Source organism: Aphis gossypii, chromosome 1 (genome assembly GCF_020184175.1).
Source record: "Aphis gossypii isolate Hap1 chromosome 1, ASM2018417v2, whole genome shotgun sequence".
Taxonomy (NCBI): Eukaryota; Metazoa; Arthropoda; class Insecta; order Hemiptera; family Aphididae; genus Aphis; species Aphis gossypii.
The window spans coordinates 7404808-7430427 of NC_065530.1; the positions used below are offsets into that span (position 1 = coordinate 7404808).

The window sequence follows — 25620 nt, forward strand, 5'->3', positions numbered from 1 at the left end:
ATTAATATTAGTTTTAGAGCTGATTGACAAAAAGACCATCTTTACATTTATTTGTATTGGTCTTACAAAGATGTGTGTTTTTTTCATTTTCGTTTCTATTATCACTTCTTGGAACAGAATAATTATTGATTAGATTTTCAATAATGATAGTGGTTTTTGGTACCAAATTAGATTTAGAGTCTAGATCCTAGATAGTGTTGGGTGAGGGGGTAAAAAGTAAAAAAAATCCTTACTTAATACTACAATGGAAAATAACATTAAAAAAAAAAAATGAAGGTAAAGAGTACATGTTTATATATTTTCCGATTTTTGATAAAGTTGATTTTGTGAAATTTCACTAAATATATCATTTTCATTACATCATGATACAATTAAAAAAAACAATTGTCAAGCAATTTATAGGCTTGACAAATTATCAATTAGTTTTAGGTTAGTTATTTTTCTATAATAGTTGTTGATAAAAAAATATTTAGAGGGTCAACATTTTTGAAATTTTAATGTAAGATTTCACAAAAGTGATTTTTATATATTTTTGGAGATAGTATTTTGACAAAATTCGTTAAGAAAGTAAAATATCCAACTTTTTTTATTTAAATTTGTAAATTTTATATCTAAGTTTTGAAAATATATTACAAGACTCCTCAGAGCTCAAAAGCATTTCATGCTAAAAATATAAAATCTAAAAAATATAGAAAGACAATTATTTTTTATAGACTTCAAATTTGGATAAAATTACTTACTTAAACCATAAATAACGATATTAATTTATTTAAAAACATTTTCCATTGAAACTTAATAATTTTAAAAATACATATTTTTTTATTAGGAATTTACTACACGCAATGATATTTTAAATTAATATTAAGCTGTTATTAAATTTCGAGTGGCATATAAGTTGATAAATTATTGTATATATATTATTATTATACCTACGCTATAAGAATTAAATATATATTTTTAATTTAATGTAATATTTTCAAGGTAATATTAACAGACATAGATAGGTAGCACTGGCTAAACTAGGATTAGCCAAACTTAGAGAGCCTATATAATATAATATACATAATATAGACTCTCTAGCCAGAACAATACTAGTGTTGGAAAACTAGCACTGGCGGCCAGTGTTGACTCAGTATAGACATACTACGGGCACCGAATGAATTGCGAGCGGGGGCTAGCTAGTGTTAGTTGTAGACGATAGCTAATGTTATTGTGATCATATTATAATAATTATTATAAAATGACAAACGAAAATACATAATAAAAAATAAAAAATATAAAACGGCGATTCGGGTATACAATATTAATGCTTGCGAATATTTATTATAAAAATACTGTTTTTGAATTTTGAACTTAAAATTTGACCTTTCACAGTTAACAAACAAAGTTAAAAATTATATTTTCTTGATAAGATTTGTTTTATTAATATAACAATTTACAATATAGATATCAATTTAATATTAAAGAAGTAAAACATGGAAAAGTATTTTTAAGTCTGAGAATTCTAAAAATCTGTCCAAGTATTGTATCGGTAGTTAAGTTTTGATGGGTTATGAGACGTATATGACTTCTTAAATGTTTTATTTTTAGTCGATATTTTGGGATAAAACGTACAAAGGTCGCTAGAGCACTTTCGCGCGTCTTTACCGAACCGAGTGTGGTAGTAACACCACGAATTTTGGACTGTACGGGTTGGTGCAAAAGTGTCAATTGGCGGTGCGCGACTTGTTGGTGGTTGACCGTTGGCGCGCGATTTGGTAGCACGTGGTTAAACGTGAATGGCGCGAACTCGGCCGAAAGTGACCGGACGGCGTCCTCGAGCGCCGGGAGGCGCTCGTCAATTTTCCGAGGCGCGTCGGCGACAGCGACTTCGAGCGACTTGGGTGAGTCCGGAACGCCCGACCGCGGAAAAACGGCGGCGAAACGACGTTTAACAGTCTCCATGTCCGTGAGCTCATCGACGCAGAGTTGGACGAGTGAAGCGCACAAGCACACGATTCCGATCGCAAAACGTATGAGTTCTGGATGGAGCACTTTCCTGATCATAATTCTTGGTATTGGATCGGATCCCAGTGTGCACATAAAAATGTACGTTCCGAGACTGATAAACGGTAAAAGGTTGTACGATGAGACGTCAACGTCATGTCCCTGCAGCCAAAAATAAAAGCCCAGAGTGCCGAGACACAGGCCCATGACGAAATCGGATATCAATAAAAGTTCTCGCCGACCGACCATTCCACCGGTAATGAAGACGTGAAAATTAATATGACCTGTGACGTAAATTATTTAATATAACTTAAGTAAGATATCCAAACTTTATACTTATACTATTAATTTTGCCTTTAACAATGTATATGATTTTATAAAATACAAAATATTATTTTGATAGCTAATGTTATTGTGATCATATTATTATAGTTATTATAAAAATATAAAATAACAAACGAAAATACATAATAAAAATAGAAAAATATAACACGGCGATTCGGGTATACAATATCGATGCTTGCGTGTGTTTATTAAAAAAAAAAATTCTTTTTCATAATATTATTACATCACATTACCTACATAAATAGTTATTAATTTTTATACGGATAGCGCATCAAAGTAAAATGTATCAAATGCCTCAAAAAATTACAGTATTCACCATTGAGTGTGTACAAGTGTATATTTTGAAATTGTAGTATTGTCAAGAGTTGTATTCAACATTACACGCAATAATTTATTGAAATGGACCTATTATCAAGAATATAAATAAATAAATTTCCACTACTCTGCCGTCATAAGCCACTAAGCAGGAACTCCATTTTTGCAAAAATCGTTTTTTTTTAAGTGTATCGATAGGTATTTTTACTCTCTGTCGATTCCCTTAAAGAAAATACATGTTTTTCTCATTAGAAGTTCATATAAATTGATAAGAAAATAACAAAAAAGGCAGCATGTACATTGTACATGAATTTATTAAAATAAGAAGAAAATAAGCAGTATGTCTATATACTAGAACAAAAAGCAGTAATTTCCAGTAAGTTATCTGGAATTACTGATTTTAGGGATTATTATTGTATTCTCAAAGCAGTATGTCCTATAAAATTAGAATTTCTGGTTTAATATTTACATTTATCCGAAAATGGAATCAATATTTAAACAATAATGTTACAGGGATAAAGATAACTTGATAAGGAATAATATATTATTAATTAAAAAAAAAAATTCCAATTTAACCGTAGTAATGCATCATTATATTTTCAAAGTGCTACATTTTTCTATGTTTAAGTTATTAATTTATGTAAATAAATTTTAAAAATAAATATCAGATTGAAAAAACTGAACTCTAAGAAAAACCTATACTGATTATAAAAATAAATAATTCTAACATACAATTTAAACAGGTCATGATGCCCATAATCAGAGGGAATTAAGCAGTAAATCCTAATAAAAATTTACTTTTTGCTTTTTTTTTTTCTTCTGACTTGTATAAGACAAAATGCAGAAAGTCCATTTAAACCCATAAAAAATTATCAAACAACTTCTTTTTTGTGTTCAATATTTTCCTCATAAAAATACAATAATATACCATCACTTTAATGTTTAAAAAATTATTATTTTTACCTTACGGCTTAATTTAGTGTCGAAAAACTGTTTTATCCTTTCCTGAAAACTAAGATTTTTGGAGTTACTTCTTATTGGCTTATGACGTCAGTACTGCAGACTATATTACGATTAGTATTTTATATTCGGAATAAAAAATCAATAAGTGTAAATTTCGTCTTCCTGCCGTTTAAAGGTATGGACAGTTGCCCGTTAGATATACTTACAGATCCAGCGATCAGACGTGTCACGTATAGCAGCCAAACGTCGGTCGTGGAATATAATATTATCGTCCAGCTAGTCATGAACGAGACGGTGAGACACATGATGACATGTTGGTTGTCTAGAAGGAATATAGACACGATTTCTAAGAACCGTTGAATAAACAAACATGATGCTGCCGACCATGTCCCTGCTTTTGGAACGGAATTCCAAAACTTCATCTTGGATAATTCAAGACTATTGAAATGGCACCTTCAAACAAATACAATTTTCGATTTAATTGAAAAAAAGTATAAAATTAAATAATACATTTTAGTAATTATCTCTGTGTAAATGATTAACGTAATAAACCATTTACCTAGGCGAGTTTGAATTTTGAAAAACACACTCTTGAAATAATTAAATATATACTCACAATTTAAACAATTGTTCAATATTACCTACTTGCTTTTAGAATAGGTTTGATAAATGCCACAAACTTTTAATAAACAATGAAAAGTAGATACTCGAATTAAATATGATTAATCAAAATTATATTTTATGAATATCTCGTCAAATGTGAAATGCAAATATAAATTATGAAATCTTTATATTATCTAGTCCGTTAGTTATAAATAAACAAAATGTATTATTATGTGAAAATCGTCAACATCCATTTAAGCCAGCGTATTAAAATATTGCGTAACATAGAAATAACATAGTAACATATTGTGTGCATCTATGAATTGTTTATAATATATAAATTTAATTTAAAACATAGATACACGATGATAAATAATAAGTTACAAGTTAAGCCTTGTACATATTTAACTTTGTGTGATTGAAATAATTGAACTAAGCATATTAAAATAAATCTTTATTAGTATATATTGAGATATTGATATAGAGATATCGAGTCACTCAGTCCAGGTAATATTTAAAATCAAACACGGTGGCAAGATTAAATTAATTAAATTTTTTATTGATGGATTTTGGAACCGTCTATGTTCATAAAATTATATATATATTATGCAAATTGTATGCATGTATAATATAACTAGCTGACCCGGCAATGCTTTGCTATTGCTAGATTTCAGTACATTTATAATATGTGTTTAGGAATATGTGAAGACTTTAATATGAATTATATCAGATATTTAATTTGATTAATGTTTGCAGTAAATTTTATATATAAGTGTGGAATACATTCGTTTTGTTATGATGTATGATTTATATATAATTTTTTTCAATTACCTATATCAATTTGTCTTAGCATTAAATATTTCTGGATACACCACGACCTTCTGGGGCCAGCACAAATAGATCTTGTTTGCATATGACACGTGACAGAGCTACGTATAATTATTCTAAGGTACAATTGACCATGGTAAAAACACTGGACGGTTGTCGGTTAGGTCTAAACCTACAACATTAAATGTTTGACCCTGTGCTTTTTTAATAGCCGTTGCATTGATTGTTGTGATTGGTATTCTAGGAAGCAAAGCCGTCTTCCCAGCTCCCCGGCCGGTAAGGATTATACATTCAAGCAGACAATTTTTAAAGATTTTATTTGTAATCTTGTACTGTTGCATAATTTAGTGCACTTGAGTTATGAAGTAAAACTATAGGATTTCCTACGTTTAGAATTCATTTGTGTAGTGGAGTCCCTGAAGGAGATAAAGAATTGAAAAATTCAGTTGAATAATGTATCGATAATTTCTAATAATCTAATTATTTCAACCATGCAACGACCAATGAAATATGGACTTCACTCAGTCCATGTTATATACTTATATATCAATAATATAATCAAAAACTATAGCAATATTATCAACCCTACATTAATTTTTAAGGGTGATGTTTTTACCACTTTAAGTTAATAAACTAAGAGCTATTATACTTGCTCTGATATTTACATATGACATAATGGTGCTTGCAATTATAATATAGATAATTATTTGTTCTATTTTGTATATTATTTTTAGTGGACATTAATCATGAAAAAACTATTGAAGATGAGAACTATGATAAAGATAACATTTATATTCCAAGTTCTCAACAGGCATATAATATAAATATGAATATTTTTTAATTAATTAATTTTATATTTTTAATTATTATAAGTAGTTAATTTTTGAATTTATCTCTCCCAAGTGTAGTTGCATAATATCTTAATGATTTTATTCATACCAATCATAGTACATTTTAGAACGATCAAACATAATTTAATCCGGCATATTTTTTTTATAGATTTGTATTATCATTAATATTTATATTTTTTAATTTACTTATCAGTATAACCCTTGTATTTAAGGTAAACTAAATATTTAGTTTTATACTTTTATATCATAATATTTGAATTACTTAAATTGTATTATTGAATATTAATAGTGTAATGTATATGCTGAAATATATTTAAAATTAAAAAAATATTAAATATATCTTAAGTATATACAATTTTATTTTAGCCAATTAAAAATAAACATTTTTTAATAATTAATATTTATAAAAATAAATCATCGAATATTTGAAAAGACTATAATAAAATGATATTTCATGATATTTTTAAATCAAAATTATAAAACTATGAAATGTTTTTAAAATATATTTTTATAAATAATATGATATTTTAAAAATATATTGAAATGTTATTAAAATTGATTTTTAATACATATATAAAATATCAAACAACCGGCTAAAATATGATTACAAAACATCTTAAAAACAAATTTATTTGTTATGGAGATCATCTCAAGTTGTTTTAAAAACATATTCATATTTAATAAAATATTATAAGCATTTTAAAATTTGTTATTTTTCTATGTGGGTAATTGAGTTATCTTCAGGAAAAAAACGTAATAATATATATTAAATAACAATTAACCTAAATACTGTGCATATTTGTATTTTAAATTTTAATATTTATCTTTTACTCATTCATTTCATTTCTATAAATATTATTTTCCTTCCATCCTGATAATATAATCACGAACAATCAAGATTTTCGAGAAGAAAAATTTTGTGTTTATTGAAGTACATCAGGTATTTAACTTCTTAAATGTTTGAAATTGAACGGATATGTATCAATATGCTCCCGTTTTCATTGAAAATCTTGAATAGATAAATATTGAAAAAAAAATGTTTAAAGCTAAATTTCTTTTTCCTTCACCTTAGAATCAGTATATTATATTGAATTTTGAACTTAAAATTTGACCTTTCACAGTTAACAAACAAAGTTAAAAATTATATTTTCTTGATAAGATTTGTTTTATTAATATAACAATTTACAATATAGATATCAATTTAATATTAAAGAAGTAAAACATGGAAAAGTATTTTTAAGTCTGAGAATTCTAAAAATCTGTCCAAGTATTGTATCGGTAGTTAAGTTTTGATGGGTTATGAGACGTATATGACTTCTTAAATGTTTTATTTTTAGTCGATATTTTGGGATAAAACGTACAAAGGTCGCTAGAGCACTTTCGCGCGTCTTTACCGAACCGAGTGTGGTAGTAACACCACGAATTTTGGACTGTACGGGTTGGTGCAAAAGTGTCAATTGGCGGTGCGCGACTTGTTGGTGGTTGAACCGTTGGCGCGCGATTTGGTAGCACGTGGTTAAACGTGAATGGCGCGAACTCGGCCGAAAGTGACCGGACGGCGTCCTCGAGCGCCGGGAGGCGCTCGTCAATTTTCCGAGGCGCGTCGGCGACAGCGACTTCGAGCGACTTGGGTGAGTCCGGAACGCCCGACCGCGGAAAAACGGCGGCGAAACGACGTTTAACAGTCTCCATGTCCGTGAGCTCATCGACGCAGAGTTGGACGAGTGAAGCGCACAAGCACACGATTCCGATCGCAAAACGTATGAGTTCTGGATGGAGCACTTTCCTGATCATAATTCTTGGTATTGGATCGGATCCCAGTGTGCACATAAAAATGTACGTTCCGAGACTGATAAACGGTAAAAGGTTGTACGATGAGACGTCAACGTCATGTCCCTGCAGCCAAAAATAAAAGCCCAGAGTGCCGAGACACAGGCCCATGACGAAATCGGATATCAATAAAAGTTCTCGCCGACCGACCATTTCCACCGGTAATGAAGACGTGAAAATTAATATGACCTGTGACGTAAATTATTTAATATAACTTAAGTAAGATATCCAAACTTTATACTTATACTATTAATTTTGCCTTTAACAATGTATATGATTTTATAAAATACAAAATATTATTTTGATAGCTAATGTTATTGTGATCATATTATTATAGTTATTATAAAAATATAAAATAACAAACGAAAATACATAATAAAAAATAGAAAAATATAACACGGCGATTCGGGTATACAATATCGATGCTTGCGTGTGTTTATTAAAAAAAAAAATTCTTTTTCATAATATTATTACATCACATTACCTACATAAATAGTTATTAATTTTTATACGGATAGCGCATCAAAGTAAAATGTATCAAATGCCTCAAAAAATTACAGTATTCACCATTGAGTGTGTACAAGTGTATATTTTGAAATTGTAGTATTGTCAAGAGTTGTATTCAACATTACACGCAATAATTTATTGAAATGGACCTATTATCAAGAATATAAATAAATTTTCCACTACTCTGCCGTCATAAGCCACTAAGCAGGAACTCCATTTTTGCAAAAATCGTTTTTTTTTAAGTGTATCGATAGGTATTTTTACTCTCTGTCGATTCCCTTAAAGAAAATACATGTTTTTCTCATTAGAAGTTCATATAAATTGATAAGAAAATAACAAAAAAGGCAGCATGTACATTGTACATGAATTTATTAAAATAAGAAGAAAATAAGCAGTATGTCTATATACTAGAACAAAAAGCAGTAATTTCCAGTAAGTTATCTGGAATTACTGATTTTAGGGATTATTATTGTATTCTCAAAGCAGTATGTCCTATAAAATTAGAATTTCTGGTTTAATATTTACATTTATCCGAAAATGGAATCAATATTTAAACAATAATGTTACAGGGCTAAAGATAACTTGATAAGGAATAATATATTATTAATTAAAAAAAAAAAATTCCAATTTAACCGTAGTAATGCATCATTATATTTTCAAAGTGCTACATTTTTCTATGTTTAAGTTATTAATTTATGTAAATAAATTTTAAAAATAAATATCAGATTGAAAAAACTGAACTCTAAGAAAAACCTATACTGATTATAAAAATAAATAATTCTAACATACAATTTAAACAGGTCATGATGCCCATAATCAGAGGGAATTAAGCAGTAAATCCTAATAAAAATTTACTTTTTGCTTTTTTTTTCTTCTGACTTGTATAAGACAAAATGCAGAAAGTCCATTTAAACCCATAAAAAATTATCAAACAACTTCTTTTTTGTGTTCAATATTTTCCTCATAAAAATACAATAATATACCATCACTTTAATGTTTAAAAAATTATTATTTTTACCTTACGGCTTAATTTAGTGTCGAAAAACTGTTTTATCCTTTCCTGAAAACTAAGATTTTTGGAGTTACTTCTTATTGGCTTATGACGTCAGTACTGCAGACTATATTACGATTAGTATTTTATATTCGGAATAAAAAATCAATAAGTGTAAATTTCGTCTTCCTGCCGTTTAAAGGTATGGACAGTTGCCCGTTAGATATACTTACAGATTCCAGCGATCAGACGTGTCACGTATAGCAGCCAAACGTCGGTCGTGGAATATAATATTATCGTCCAGCTAGTCATGAACGAGACGGTGAGACACATGATGACATGTTGGTTGTCTAGAAGGAATATAGACACGATTTCTAAGAACCGTTGAATAAACAAACATGATGCTGCCGACCATGTCCCTGCTTTTGGAACGGAATTCCAAAACTTCATCTTGGATAATTCAAGACTATTGAAATGGCACCTTCAAACAAATACAATTTTCGATTTAATTGAAAAAAAGTATAAAATTAAATAATACATTTTAGTAATTATCTCTGTGTAAATGATTAACGTAATAAACCATTTACCTAGGCGAGTTTGAATTTTGAAAAACACACTCTTGAAATAATTAAATATATACTCACAATTTAAACAATTGTTCAATATTACCTACTTGCTTTTAGAATAGGTTTGATAAATGCCACAAACTTTTAATAAACAATGAAAAGTAGATACTCGAATTAAATATGATTAATCAAAATTATATTTTATGAATATCTCGTCAAATGTGAAATGCAAATATAAATTATGAAATCTTTATATTATCTAGTCCGTTAGTTATAAATAAACAAAATGTATTATTATGTGAAAATCGTCAACATCCATTTAAGCCAGCGTATTAAAATATTGCGTAACATAGAAATAACATAGTAACATATTGTGTGCATCTATGAATTGTTTATAATATATAAATTTAATTTAAAACATAGATACACGATGATAAATAATAAGTTACAAGTTAAGCCTTGTACATATTTAACTTTGTGTGATTGAAATAATTGAACTAAGCATATTAAAATAAATCTTTATTAGTATATATTGAGATATTGATATAGAGATATCGAGTCACTCAGTCCAGGTAATATTTAAAATCAAACACGGTGGCAAGATTAAATTAATTAAATTTTTTATTGATTTTGGATTTGGAACCGTCTATGTTCATAAAATTATATATATATTATGCAAATTGTATGCATGTATAATATAACTAGCTGACCCGGCAATGCTTTGCTATTGCTAGATTTCAGTACATTTATAATATGTGTTTAGGAATATGTGAAGACTTTAATATGAATTATATCAGATATTTAATTTGATTAATGTTTGCAGTAAATTTTATATATAAGTGTGGAATACATTCGTTTTGTTATGATGTATGATTTATATATAATTTTTTTCAATTACCTATATCAATTTGTCTTAGCATTAAATATTTCTGGATACACCACGACCTTCTGGGGCCAGCACAAATAGATCTTGTTTGCATATGACACGTGACAGAGCTACGTATAATTATTCTAAGGTACAATTGACCATGGTAAAAACACTGGACGGTTGTCGGTTAGGTCTAAACCTACAACATTAAATGTTTGACCCTGTGCTTTTTTAATAGCCGTTGCATTGATTGTTGTGATTGGTATTCTAGGAAGCAAAGCCGTCTTCCCAGCTCCCCGGCCGGTAAGGATTATACATTCAAGCAGACAATTTTTTAAAGATTTTATTTGTAATCTTGTACTGTTGCATAATTTAGTGCACTTGAGTTATGAAGTAAAACTATAGGATTTCCTACGTTTAGAATTCATTTGTGTAGTGGAGTCCCTGAAGGAGATAAAGAATTGAAAAATTCAGTTGAATAATGTATCGATAATTTCTAATAATCTAATTATTTCAACCATGCAACGACCAATGAAATATGGACTTCACTCAGTCCATGTTATATACTTATATATCAATAATATAATCAAAAACTATAGCAATATTATCAACCCTACATTAATTTTAAGGGTGATGTTTTTACCACTTTAAGTAATAAACTAAGAGCTATTATACTTGCTCTGATATTTACATATGACATAATGGTGCTTGCAATTATAATATAGATAATTATTTGTTCTATTTTGTATATTATTTTTAGTGGACATTAATCATGAAAAAACTATTGAAGATGAGAACTATGATAAAGATAACATTTATATTCCAAGTTCTCAACAGGCATATAATATAAATATGAATATTTTTTAATTAATTAATTTTATATTTTTAATTATTATAAGTAGTTAATTTTTGAATTTATCTCTCCCAAGTGTAGTTGCATAATATCTTAATGATTTTATTCATACCAATCATAGTACATTTTAGAACGATCAAACATAATTTAATCCGGCATATTTTTTTTATAGATTTGTATTATCATTAATATTTATATTTTTTAATTTACTTATCAGTATAACCCTTGTATTTAAGTTAAACTAAATATTTAGTTTTATACTTTTATATCATAATATTTGAATTACTTAAATTGTATTATTGAATATTAATAGTGTAATGTATATGCTGAAATATATTTAAAATTAAAAAAATATTAAATATATCTTAAGTATATACAATTTTATTTTAGCCAATTAAAAATAAACATTTTTTAATAATTAATATTTATAAAAATATATCATCGAATATTTGAAAAGACTAATAAATGATATTTTCATGATATTTTTAAAATCAAAATCATAAAACTATGAAATGTTTTTAAATATATTTTTATAAATAATATGATATTTTAAAAATATATTGAAATGTTATTAAAATTGATTTTTAATACATATATAAAATATCAAACAACCGGCTAAAATATGATTACAAAACATCTTAAAAACAAATTTATTTGTTATGGAGATCATCTCAAGTTGTTTTAAAAACATATTCATATTTAATAAAATATTATAAGCATTTTAAAATTTGTTATTTTTCTATGTGGGTAATTGAGTTATCTTCAGGAAAAAAACGTAATAATATATATTAAATAACAATTAACCTAAATACTGTGCATATTTGTATTTTAAATTTTAATATTTATCTTTTACTCATTCATTTCATTTCTATAAATATTATTTTCCTTCCATCCTGATAATATAATCACGAACAATCAAGATTTTCGAGAAGAAAAATTTTGTGTTTATTGAAGTACATCAGGTATTTAACTTCTTAAATGTTTGAAATTGAACGGATATGTATCAATATGCTCCCGTTTTCATTGAAAATCTTGAATAGATAAATATTGAAAAAAAAATGTTTAAAGCTAAATTCTTTTTCCTTCACCTTAGAATCAGTATATTATATTGAATTTTGAACTTAAAATTTGACCTTTCACAGTTAACAAACAAAGTTAAAAATTATATTTTCTTGATAAGATTTGTTTTATTAATATAACAATTTACAATATAGATATCAATTTAATATTAAAGAAGTAAAACATGGAAAAGTATTTTTAAGTCTGAGAATTCTAAAAATCTGTCCAAGTATTGTATCGGTAGTTAAGTTTTGATGGGTTATGAGACGTATATGACTTCTTAAATGTTTTATTTTTAGTCGATATTTTGGGATAAAACGTACAAAGGTCGCTAGAGCACTTTCGCGCGTCTTTACCGAACCGAGTGTGGTAGTAACACCACGAATTTTGGACTGTACGGGTTGGTGCAAAAGTGTCAATTGGCGGTGCGCGACTTGTTGGTGGTTGAACCGTTGGCGCGCGATTTGGTAGCACGTGGTTAAACGTGAATGGCGCGAACTCGGCCGAAAGTGACCGGACGGCGTCCTCGAGCGCCGGGAGGCGCTCGTCAATTTTCCGAGGCGCGTCGGCGACAGCGACTTCGAGCGACTTGGGTGAGTCCGGAACGCCCGACCGCGGAAAAACGGCGGCGAAACGACGTTTAACAGTCTCCATGTCCGTGAGCTCATCGACGCAGAGTTGGACGAGTGAAGCGCACAAGCACACGATTCCGATCGCAAAACGTATGAGTTCTGGATGGAGCACTTTCCTGATCATAATTCTTGGTATTGGATCGGATCCCAGTGTGCACATAAAAATGTACGTTCCGAGACTGATAAACGGTAAAAGGTTGTACGATGAGACGTCAACGTCATGTCCCTGCAGCCAAAAATAAAAGCCCAGAGTGCCGAGACACAGGCCCATGACGAAATCGGATATCAATAAAAGTTCTCGCCGACCGACCATTTCCACCGGTAATGAAGACGTGAAAATTAATATGACCTGTGACGTAAATTATTTAATATAACTTAAGTAAGATATCCAAACTTTATACTTATACTATTAATTTTGCCTTTAACAATGTATATGGTTTTATAAAATACAAAATATTATTTTGATAGCTAATGTTATTGTGATCATATTATTATAGTTATTATAAAAATATAAAATAACAAACGAAAATACATAATAAAAAATAGAAAAATATAATACGGCGATTCGGGTATACAATATCGATGCTTGCGTGTGTTTATTAAAAAAAAAAAATTCTTTTTCATAATATTATTACATCACATTACCTACATAAATAGTTATTAATTTTTATACGGATAGCGCATCAAAGTAAAATGTATCAAATGCCTCAAAAAATTACAGTATTCACCATTGAGTGTGTACAAGTGTATATTTTGAAATTGTAGTATTGTCAAGAGTTGTATTCAATATTACACTCTATAATTTATATTAGATATTATGTTAGATATACTCACGGATCCGGCGAACAGACGTGCCACGTATAGCAGCCAAATGTTGGTCGTGGAATATAATATTATTGTCCAGCTAGTCATAAACGAGACTGTGAGACACATGATGACGTGTGGGTTGTCTTGTAGGAATATAGAAACGATTTCTAAGAACCGTTGAATAAACATACACGATGCTGCCAACCACGTCCCTGCTTTTGGATACGAATTCCAAAACTTCATCTTCTATAAATCAAGACTATTGAAATGCCACATTCAAACAAATACAATTTTCGATTTAATTGAAAAAAAGTATAAAATTAAATAATACATTTTAGTAATTATCTCTGTATAAATGATTAACGTAATAAATCATATCTAGGCGAGTTTGATTTTTGAAAAACACATTCTTGAAATAATTAAATATATACTCACAATTTAAACAATTGTCTAATATTGCTTACTATTAGAATAGGATTAATAAACGCCACAAACTTTTAATAAACAATGAAAAGTAGATACTCGAATTAAATATGATTAATCAAAATTATATTTTATGAATATCTCGTCAAATGTGAAATGCAATTATAAATTATGAAATCTTTATATTGTCTAGTCTCTTAGTCATAAATAAACAAAATGTATTATTATGTGAAAATCGTCAACATGGATTTAAGCCAGCGCATTAAAATATTAGTAAACAAAACAATAACATAGTAACATATTGTGAGCATCTATTAATTGTTTATTTAGATACATATAGGAGACCGCTCAGATTCACTCATCAACGCCCAGGCCAAACCGCTGGGTATAGAGACCTCACATTTTGTACAGAGGTTCCTTAAGCAATGTAGCGGCGCACTAATTAAGAATTTTTCAAAATTCGCATTTTAAAGGGTTACTCTATTGGGGATTTTGTGATTTATGATGGAATTTTACGTTTATAATTTTTGTTTATAAAATTGTTACTATAACAACCTGATTTATGTGTTGATACATTTACATTTAGTCATTCTGGCCGCAAGTGAAAGAACAACCAATGTAGTTCATAAGGAGGTGTTAATAATAATAAAAAAAAATATAATAATATTCACGGCCTATAAATGTATGTTTCCATTGAAGCTAATAGTTTTATAACAATTAAAACACCCACACACATAAAATTAAATTGTGAATTCGACGTAATATTAGCAATATCAATACAATTAAATTAAAAACTAACACACAGCATACGAAAATGCAAAAAAAGAAAGTAACACACGGTTAACGCCGTGTCGGGTCAGCTAGTAATTTATAAATTTAATTTAAAACATACACGATAGTAATTAATTTATTAATTAGTTACAAGTTAAGCTTTATACGTATTTAACTTTAGGTAATTGAAATAATCGAACTAAGCATAACATAAATATTTATTAAAAAAAGACTTCTTTGAGTTGTTGTGTTTTTTTTAAAACAAATTTATTTTTATTTTGTTTTTGTTTTCTACTTTCCGGGACGCATGTAAAATCACGGAAAATAATAGAGCGATCCGTAGAATTATTAACTGTAAATATACGGAACGAAACATCATGGACCGTTAAATTACGGAGATAGATAAACCGTATATTTACGGAATATCAAATTACGTAAAGTCTAAATGCATTGAAAAACACACTCTCGAAATAATTAAATATATACTTACAATTTAAAGAATTGTCCAATATTGCTTACTATTAGAATAGGATTGATAAATTCCACAAACTTTTAATAATCAATGTAAAATAGATACTCGAATTAAATATTGTTAATCAAAATTATATTTTATGAATACCACGTCAAAATTGAAATGCAAGTATGAATTATAAAATCTTTATATTATTTAGTTTCTTCGTTATAAATAAACAAATTGTTTTATTATGTGAAAATCGTCAACATACATTTAAGCCAGCGTATTAAAATATTGTTTAACAAAAAAATAACATATGTTCATGTTGTGTGCATCAATGCATTGTTTATAATATATAAATTTAATTTAAAACATAGATATACGATAATAAATAATTAGTTATAAGTTAATCTTTATACGTATTTTACTTTAGGTGATTGAATTAATTGAATTAAGCATAACATAAATCTTTATTAAAAGAAGAATTCTTTGAGTTGTTGTTGTTTTTTTTTTAAAACAAATTTATTTTGATTTTGTTTTCTACTTTCCGGGACCCATGTAAAATCATGGAAAATAATCGAACGGATCGTAGAATCATTACAAACTGTCAATATTCGGAACGAAACATCACGGACCATTACATTATGGAGATAGGTAAACCGTAAGTCTAAACGCATGGACCATCAAAATATATGGAAAATAAACGTTAAGTCCCGGACCGTCAAATTACGTATTATAGAATATTGATACTTATATGCTTTCAAGCGATGAAAAAAATAACTAAATGATTTATTTATTTTCCAATTCAATAGTGAAGCTTATAATCAAAATGAATTAATGATATGACAAAAATTAATTATTGTAATTTTTAAAATAAGGGACACCAGAAATTTTGGAATGGTAACTGTTAACAATGACCATATGCTAGAATCGCCACTGGACTGACCCATTCATAAAATTAAAAAGTCTCTTTGGGTGTGTTAATGTGCGATACACTTTCGGTTTTGTCATTTAACTGTACAGTAAAATAGTTGAGTATTTTCAACCAGTATAGTGATCAATATCATATACCAGTACTTAATCGAAAAAATAAATATCGATACCCGAAACAGAAGCCAAAATCGGAAAATTTTTTTTCTGTTTCAAGCCCTAGAAAAAATATTAAAATACGGTTAGGTAAAATATTTTTTAACTAAAATAATGTTAGGATAAAATAGTTTTTTTTGTGAATATTTTCGTTTCATTTTGAAAGGATTTTATTCCATTCTTCAACTGAAAAGGTAACATTAAATTTGATTATTTCTTAATCATTTTCTGTTTGAGAATCGCTTTATAATTGAGAGTCACCATATTATATCTATTATTTTTGTTACTAAGTGTTAACTTACCGAGAAAAATGTGAGTAAAACGAATGCACGTATAACTTGTACTATTATTTTTTTTTATAAGTGTATCTAGGGTTTATTGTACATATAATATTATAATATATTATATACTTTTACTTTTGTGACAAGTGCTATTTATTCATATAATATCTTTGTCTACTACGAAATTTAAAATGTTATAGCTAACTAATTTTATCATACACAAGTAGTTTTCATCTGTATATGAAGTCAAGTGAAATGCATTTACATTTTTATTAAATATTGGGTCGGTATAGGTATTTTACTATTATAATTGAACATAAAATAAATGTTTTTCTAAATCAAATAATGCATTACTAAGTTGTTAAATTGTTAAAATGTGTTTGTAAATTTGGCAACGAAAAAAATAGTTGATTTTAAACTTTAGTCTTATCTGCGATCGACGTCGATCGTATAAAATTATAATTATAATACACCAATATGGAAATATTAACGAATATTTAAACATAATATAATATAATATATTATTATGATTATTATAATGTTTTTACGATTTATCGTTGAAAAAACCGTATAACGTATAGCCGCGACCGTCGGGGCGTCGAGTCGTCTACGCCACTACACACACTATCACACGCGCGGTTTCTATAAAAAAAAGTCTTCTATGTAACCATAATTGACTGAATGACGAATTGCGAAGCGAGTGTTAACTGTCTGTAGTCTGTACTCTATGTAGTTAATAAAAAAATTACTCAGACTTTTTTTGACAAAAGTTTATGTTATTGGCTGTTGTAATTTTAATTATTAATTTATTACACGAACTAAGTAGTCTGTGATTTATTATAATATTTAATTATTCATATGTGCCTGGTACCTACAACTTACTGTAATATAATATAGTTTCAAAAGTTAGCAATGTTCGTTACTACCTTTGACTGCTGGACTTAACAACACTTTTAAACATTTTCAGTAAGTAATATTTTACTCATGGCCGTATCCAGGATTTATTTTTGGGGGGGGTTTCATTATAATATAAAACTACAAAAACATTTTTAAGAATTTTAATTTAATATAACCATATATCATTGTTTAAGGTACCAATAATACAAGAATAAATTAACCTCATTATTCCAAATATATAAGTTTTTATTTTTATTTATACTGTATTTAACACATTTTTTTTATTAAATTTACAACAAACCAAAATTTTTAAAGTAACATCATTCTCCTCGGCTGTTTTGCAAACCGATTTAGCACCTCTTCTGGATCAACATTTATTTCCCTGTGTATCGACATTAATGCTAATCCGTTGAGACGAGTTTCACCAGTCGAGTTCCTAAGATACGTTTTCAATCTTTTTAAAGAAGAAAATGTTCTTTCTGGTGTCGCTGTTGACATAGGTATAGTGGCTAAGACTTGTAAAAGTTTCCATATGTTTGGAAACAAAAGTATGTTACAATTATCAAGCGCTTCAATTGCTGTATTAGGGCGTAACTCTTCTTTAAGCCACTTTGATTTCCATATTGAAAATTCAGCTTTGAAAACAGTAGGTTCTGTCAATATCCGGGAATAAAACTGTACACAGTCATTCATTTCTTCAGTAGTGGAATGTATACATTTACTCGGAATAATTTGTTGTAATGATTTTATTAAAAATTTGTGTTTCTGAAATCTATCAGAAAGCTGTATTCTTATATGGTCAAGAAATGGCAAAAAAATGTTAAGTTTGTAATACTCTTCAGAGCTATTAGCGGGCACATTATTACGCTGTGTTTGTCTATTAGCAAAACGAGGAAAATCTATTTCTTCTTTATTTTTATTCATCATTATTGCAGCAACGGAAAACATGTCTGAAAAATGATTATTGTTATTTTCTCTCATTTCGTCCAAAATTGCTACCACATCATCTACATGATTACATGCTTCGACCAAATCAGCATTTATTGTCTGTAACTGTTTACACAATGTTAATGTATAGGAAAAAATATTTTCAATTATTATGAGAGGTATAACAAATTTAGCGTCTTTAATTGAACTTAATAACTGACAAGACTTTTGAGCTGTTTCTTTATTTATTGAAGATTCTAATTTTTCTAATGCAACAATAATGGCTGGATATAGTTCTTTGAATCGCAAGACACTTTCATGCTTGTAAACCCAGCGTGTTTCACATAATGCCACTAACGTGCTATGTCTTGCCTGTGGAAGAGTTTCGATGATAGATATTCTTAATACTTCACTACGTTGAGCAGAAGAGCGAAAAAATGTTCCGACAGTTTGAATGGTGCTAATACAGTTTCTTATTGTGGGCAATGAACTGGCGTTTGCCAACGCAAGATTGAGTGATGAGCACTGCAGTGTACATAAGAGCCATGGGGAAGTCTTTTTTATTATGTCTTGAGCACCATGTAAATAACCACTCATTGCAGAGGCACCGTCGTAGCCTTGACCAACTAGAAACTGGCAGTTAATGCCGTTATTTTGCAAACTACTCATTATTAAAGTTGCTAGTCCTTTTCCAGTAAGATCAACAGCAGGTGTAAATTCTAAAAAGTCTTCACGAATTTTCTTATCGCCTTCATCATAATAACGCAAACATATGGACATTTGCTCAATTCTTCCAATGTCTGTAGTTTCGTCTGCTAACACAGAAAAGCACTCGGCAGCATTAACTCTTTGAATTATTTTTGACTTAATTATATCACCACAAATCGAAATTATCCCATTTTGAATTCCAGGACTAGTATACAAAGAATTTTTTGGACCATTTTTCAAATGTTCTTCTAGAATAGTGTCACCAGAATCTACACGAAAGCGTAAAAGTGCTCTGAAATTTCCGTCATTAAAAGTATTTATGTTCATTACATTTCCAAAATCGTTTGAACCTCGGAGAGCAATTTCTTGCTTACTACAAAGAATTATTGTTTTTATAACAGAAAGTAAAATTTTTCTATTTTGTTCTATTTGTCTAGAACGTTCAATACTAAGTTGCTCAGTTATATTTTTAGATCTTCCTTCGTTCACTTTTAAAAAACTATCAGATTTTTCAACACACAATTTGTGATATGACGTACTAGCATGTAATTGAAAATCTTGCAGGGCATTTTTCCAATTAGCATACTCTTTAGAAACAAGTGCACCTAATTGTTGATGGCCACCTTTACCTCCTTTTTCTCGAGCAAACAAAACGCATGGTCTACAAAATGCTCCTTCGAAAATTTGTGAATAACTTAGCCATGGAAATCGTTTTATCCAAGATAATTGAAATCGTAAATTTCTTTTGGTTTTAACAGGGAAAATATACGTCGAATGCGGTATCCATGGAGTTTTTAAAAGTTCTTCTTTTTTTAAATCATCAATTTCTAAATTATGCACATAATTACCAATATCATTCTCCGCAGCTGTGAGAGTCTTATCGGAATCATTAGACATACTATTATTAGAATTAGGAGTCAAAGCAATGTTGTGATTATCAGTATCATTTTTACTAATAGTAGGTTGTTCTGATAAGTTAGCTTGGTCAATTGATACATTTTCAGATGTAGGGTTGTCAGTTTTATTTATTTTTATTTTGGTAAATGCTGAAATACTCAACTGTTTTTGAACTCGTTTCATTTTCATACATAAATTCTCAGTTAATAAATACTAAAAAAAAAAAAATATATCTTACATCAACTATTAAAAAAAAGGATTTTTAATTTTATTTTGAAGTTATCAATTATTAAAAAAAAAACAGTTTAGGTAGGATTAAATATCATATATTTAGATCCAAAAATATACTAAAAAAATGTGTACTCATTCTATAAAAAAATATACTTAAAAATAATTGATTGAAAACATGTTTATCATCAAATCCAAAAATGTTCTATTTTACCTACTTATATTATTAATAATATTACACTAACATAGTTAAATCTATGGCCCAGTATAAAAACTGGTTTAAATAAACAAACTATGATTTTATTGATTTATTCTAATAAAATAACATTTTAATCATTAAAACACATTGAAGACAAATACAGTTTTATATGCGGTCTCTGTTATAAGATTAAGCTCATGATATACTATTTATAGCATGTGATTACGTCGGGGACGAGCATCGCGTATAACGTCGTACGATTATTGAACAAATACAAACGGTCATTTCGACAATATATCGATGTACTAAGCAATTTTTTGTACATACCGTTCTAAAGACGATGCTCGTCCTCAACGTAATAATAATATACTAAACACAGTACAGTATATTAGTATAATAATAACAAAAACAAATAATAATTATTATTATTATGTTATTAATATTATAATAACCGCATTAAACACGGTTCTTGTCTCGAACGCAAAAACAAAATAAAAATAGTCGGTCTCCAATAGTAGAAAATAGTATAATATTAGTAGAAACACTTACTGATTTTCGCCTTGTACAGTGATGTCTGAAATGCAAATGAAGAAATAATATATACCCGTCTGGCCGTCTACCAGTTAGAATTAAAAATTATCAACGGACAACGTCTTCTGATAAGTTACATAAACGAAATAAAAGAATACTAAAAATAACGAAATTACACTTGTCACGAAACATTCATTCATTGTTGTATCTATAAACTTCGGTAGACGATACGATAACGTCACATATTTATTATAATTACATTCTATTTATAGTTAATTAAAAATATATATATAGATTTAGATATATTTTTTTTAATTTACGCGATTTTTAGGATTATCGAGGAAAGTCAATAAAAATATTTGTATGACATTTCGGGGGGGGTTTGAACCCTGAAAACCCCCCCTTTGAATACGGCCATGATTTTACTAATAGTGTACCTACCTAGTTGTAGTATGATGCTAATCCTCGTGATAAATAATATTGGCAAAATAAATTGAGAAAACTGAAATCTTTAATTCTTTACTGTTAGGTACTTATGTACTGGATTTGTATTGTAGTTTTTGTTAATATCATTACTATAGGGCACTGATTTATGTGTATACATAATTTTATATTGACTTTTTTTATTTAAGTACCTGTAATATTAAAAAAAAAAATGTTTAATAATTATTTATCTACATATTTCAATGTACCTATTTTGTATTTTTTTAATCAGTAAATTAGGTATTTAAATTTTTTTAAATTTTTTTACAAATATAATAGCACATAGGTAAAAATTTTTAAATTTAAGTAAAGATTTGTAATATTTTATTTTCTATGTAGCAATCATATATATTATAAATTATGAGCAATCAGCGTGTAAGACAATATACAATATTAACACCACTGCCCATTCTAAATATTTAATTTTATATTCCTTTACCAACAGTGTATTTAAAATAATATGTTGTCTTAAATATTATCTATTAATTTGGTTTAATAATAATAGAATTATTACACATCATTATATATTATAATTTTTTTCTTCTAAAAGTGGCTAGCCTGTCCGGAGTCTACTTGCGTTTCACGATAAAATACAACGGCTTCTCTATATTAGGTACTCTATGGTCTGAACATTCTTTCATTTAATAATTTTACTAAACATTTTTTCTTGTTACGACGACACGCCTATTTCTTAGATTAAAGCTCGTTCAATTTTATGTTCATACTTTTTAATTTTTAATAACACCACTCAAATAACTTAAGCAAAGCTGAAAAAAGTATTCGACTATTTCATTTTCTGTATTTAACTTTATTTTAAATACATTTTTATAAATAAGAGCATATTCTATCATTGTAGCCATGAAAATTGGAACTGAAGTGTACTACCATACCTACCATATTTTATAATATCTTAAGTTATAAATAATATGGTTATTAATCATTATTATTTGAATAACCTTAATTGTTATTGCAGTGTTGGAAAGTACGACTTAGATTTTAAAAACAAGTCTGACAGCAAAGACAAAACTCTAAGTATTTCAACTGAAGCTTTAATTGAATTGTACAAAGAATTCATTAAAGAATTTCTGATAATCTCTATTAAAGATCCTTTTGATCAAGACCATTGGAAAGCATGGACTACACTTACAGCATCTACTAACATCCAGGTACCTACATATATTTGTAACTTTATTAAATTAGTCATTTCACTCATTTATATTATAAAAGGAATCAGATCTCAATTCCATATAATTTTTAAAAGGTCATTTATTTGACATGTGTCAACAAAATATTGTCGGTAAAATATCGCGTGATCAAAATTGTCGCTACCTAGGTATTTTATAATTTCATTGTATTAAATACAATTATATTCTGCTGTTAACATTTATCTTTGTTGATTTTAATGTAAGAATGAATTATCCTATTAAGTTTAATACTTATAAAATATTAAAACTTCCAAATTAAAATTTTCCTGAAGCTGACTGGTGATTTTTTTAAATTTTAATATTTTATGTACTTAATTTCATTTAAAAAGATACTTCCTAGTTCCTACAATCTCTTAAAATTCTGGTTTAATTTAATAATAAAAATTTTGAAGTTGGTTAAGATTTTTATTAAAAAGCTTATAAGTATGTAGTTTGAGTTTATAAGGTTTTATTATTAATAATATATTTAAGTATTTAAGTAACTACTCTTGAAAGAAAGATTCCGTATATTGACAATGACTGGCTACCATATCTCACCTAGTGCCACTATTACGTCATGATGATACCTTTGACGTGTAATTGGTCATTTATAGTTTTATTATTGCCGTAATAATTGATGCACAGAGTAATATATTATTCTATACTACGCTGAGTAAATCAAGAGGAGCTGTCAGGAATTTATACGTCAGATCATTCTACATGTGAAAAACTTTACCTACCTCTTTCTTGTATTAATGTTTAGGTTTTATAATATAAACAAACAATTTTAATTTTAATATACAATCATCTTACGAATTTTAAATAAATTCACTACAAGTGAACAGGAGACAGAAGATACATTCATTGCAGATTTAGTTGTTGGGTTGAGTACCGGACAAGTAAGTTTTTAAATATTAATCTTAAAAGTTTCAACACTGTTAGAATCTAATTGTATATTATCCTTTATATTTGAATTATTTACTTGATTTAATTTTCAAAATATTTTGAGTTTTTTTGAGCTATTTATAGACAACTGAAATTTTCAATTTTTCTGAAAATTGTTTTTTTATGTGTCGATAAAATCTTTTTGGCCCTATCAAAATACTTGAAAATTTAATGCAAAGTTCCTCATAAGTTATTATTATAGTGATTAAAAAATTATAAGAATACATAGGCACAATTTTTTTTTATTAGCATTTGAAGTTCAAATATTGACAACAATTCGTCAAAACCATGAATATTTGCAAATTATTTTGTAGTTATATTTCATAAAAATTTTTGTATAAGTAGCTAAGAGTTGAAAATTTAATACAAGGTTTTTCATAAGTTTAACTTACAATTATTATAAAAGAACTTAAATTTTGTTGTATTCATGCCATTAAAACATAAACCACCTTTTTCACCAACCACTAGAAATTATATCCTAGGCTGACAAATCATCTTCGTTCAGGATCGTTTTTCGTATACAATGATAACTATCATTGGATTCAAATTTAACACTCCTATAATATATAATAATGATCCATACGGCACCTAATGTACAGCAGAGCGGTACTCACTTGCCCGCTTTTTTTTTTATTGACTTCTTTCAAGTCCGGCAACTCAGGCCCGTAGCCACAGGGAGGCTTGCCCCCCGCCCCTAAACTCAGTTTTTTCCCTCCCTAAAAATATTAGAAATACATTGTTTTATATATAATGCCCTCCCAAAACGTTTACTTTGCCGCACCTGAAAATTTGGTCTGGCTACGCGCCTAACGTAACCTATAACCTAACCTGGCTATTATAGCTATTATTTTTCTTTTACTGTTAGGGAGGGTACAGTTGGTTAAGACACCTGTACTTATGCGTGGCAAGGATTTACAACTTCTTATTTTTTTTGAGTTTTTAGAGATAATGTTTAAGAGGATTTGATACCAATCATTTCTTTTTCTTTATCTAACACATATGGAACTTACAAATTTAGATGTTAACAAACAATTCAAATTTTTTCAGAATTATTATAATTTCAATCCATTAATCAGTATGTATACAATTAAAAAAAAAAAAAAACGTTTGGCAATGAATATTGTGTATGCATTTCTATACTCTACTTGTGTTAGACAAAGATTGTCATAATCGAGTCGTCATAACTGTTATTTAGAAACAGCTGAGAAATGATATGACGTGTTCAAAATCATCAGGTAGTACATTCAAGAATAGATGGAATTAAATGTTAGATATTGTAATGGTGTCTCAGTTGGAAAAACATTTATTGCTCATTTGAACTTAATTTATTTTTGAATGCTTATTGAATCAATATCAATCAAAACCAACACATTCATCACTTCGTTCACAATCTAAAATATAGAATATACATGATCAATTTCAATCTACGGTAGTCTCGTGTTTGGATTGTAATGGTATAGACGTAGGCACTTAATCAGCACAGAATAATAAACTTTCATAAATAGATTTAACAACAAATTATTAATTTTCTTAGATCTTTGATTTATTTAGAGCCCGTTAAAATGTTGCTTCCTTTGAAAAAACATGAATTAACACACTTAT

General features: G+C 28.2%; 2 protein-coding genes and 1 long non-coding RNA gene across 11 annotated transcripts in view; 1 reads left to right on the plus strand and 2 right to left on the minus strand.

Annotated features, from left to right (window-relative positions):
* Positions 1-1394: 1394 nt before the first annotated feature.
* Positions 1395-4322, minus strand: LOC126549114 (uncharacterized). The gene is made up of 3 exons (XR_007603270.1): positions 4226-4322; positions 3816-4062; positions 1395-2270 (listed from the first exon to the last, which is right to left on the minus strand). It is a non-coding gene; the product is annotated as an uncharacterized LOC126549114 (long non-coding RNA).
* A 2710-nt stretch (positions 4323-7032) lies between these two features.
* On the minus strand, positions 7033-15861 carry LOC126549113 (uncharacterized). 4 transcript variants are annotated; one of them, XM_050197564.1, is made up of 3 exons: positions 15689-15860; positions 14032-14250; positions 7033-7910 (listed from the first exon to the last, which is right to left on the minus strand). In XM_050197564.1, the coding sequence occupies exons 2-3, from the start codon at positions 14245-14247 to the stop codon at positions 7143-7145; spliced, it is 984 nt and encodes a 327-aa protein (XP_050053521.1). In that variant the 5' UTR covers positions 14248-14250; positions 15689-15860; the 3' UTR covers positions 7033-7142. The 4 variants fall into 4 exon arrangements, with proteins under 4 accessions (XP_050053521.1, XP_050053523.1, XP_050053520.1 ...); XM_050197566.1 differs by lacking the exon at positions 7033-7910 and adding an exon at positions 12669-13546 and having other exon boundaries at positions 14032-14263; positions 15689-15861; XM_050197563.1 differs by lacking the exon at positions 7033-7910 and adding an exon at positions 12669-13546.
* Positions 15862-17736: 1875 nt separating this feature from the next.
* LOC126549129 (enolase-like) overlaps positions 17737-25620 on the plus strand; it is a 60177-nt gene continuing 52293 nt past the window's right edge. For 4 of the 6 annotated variants that reach the window (XR_007603315.1, XM_050197664.1, XM_050197655.1 and 1 more), the window contains exons 1-2: positions 22584-22767; positions 22863-23055. Coding sequence is in view for 3 of the 6 variants with exons in the window: in XM_050197664.1 (XP_050053621.1) it covers positions 22748-22767; positions 22863-23055 (213 nt within the window). In the remaining 3 variants the exon portion in view is untranslated. Of the gene's footprint in view, positions 17986-22583; positions 22804-22862; positions 23056-23836; positions 23973-25620 lie in introns of those variants that run through there. The other 2 variants (XR_007603314.1, XR_007603316.1) reach the window with 2 other exon arrangements.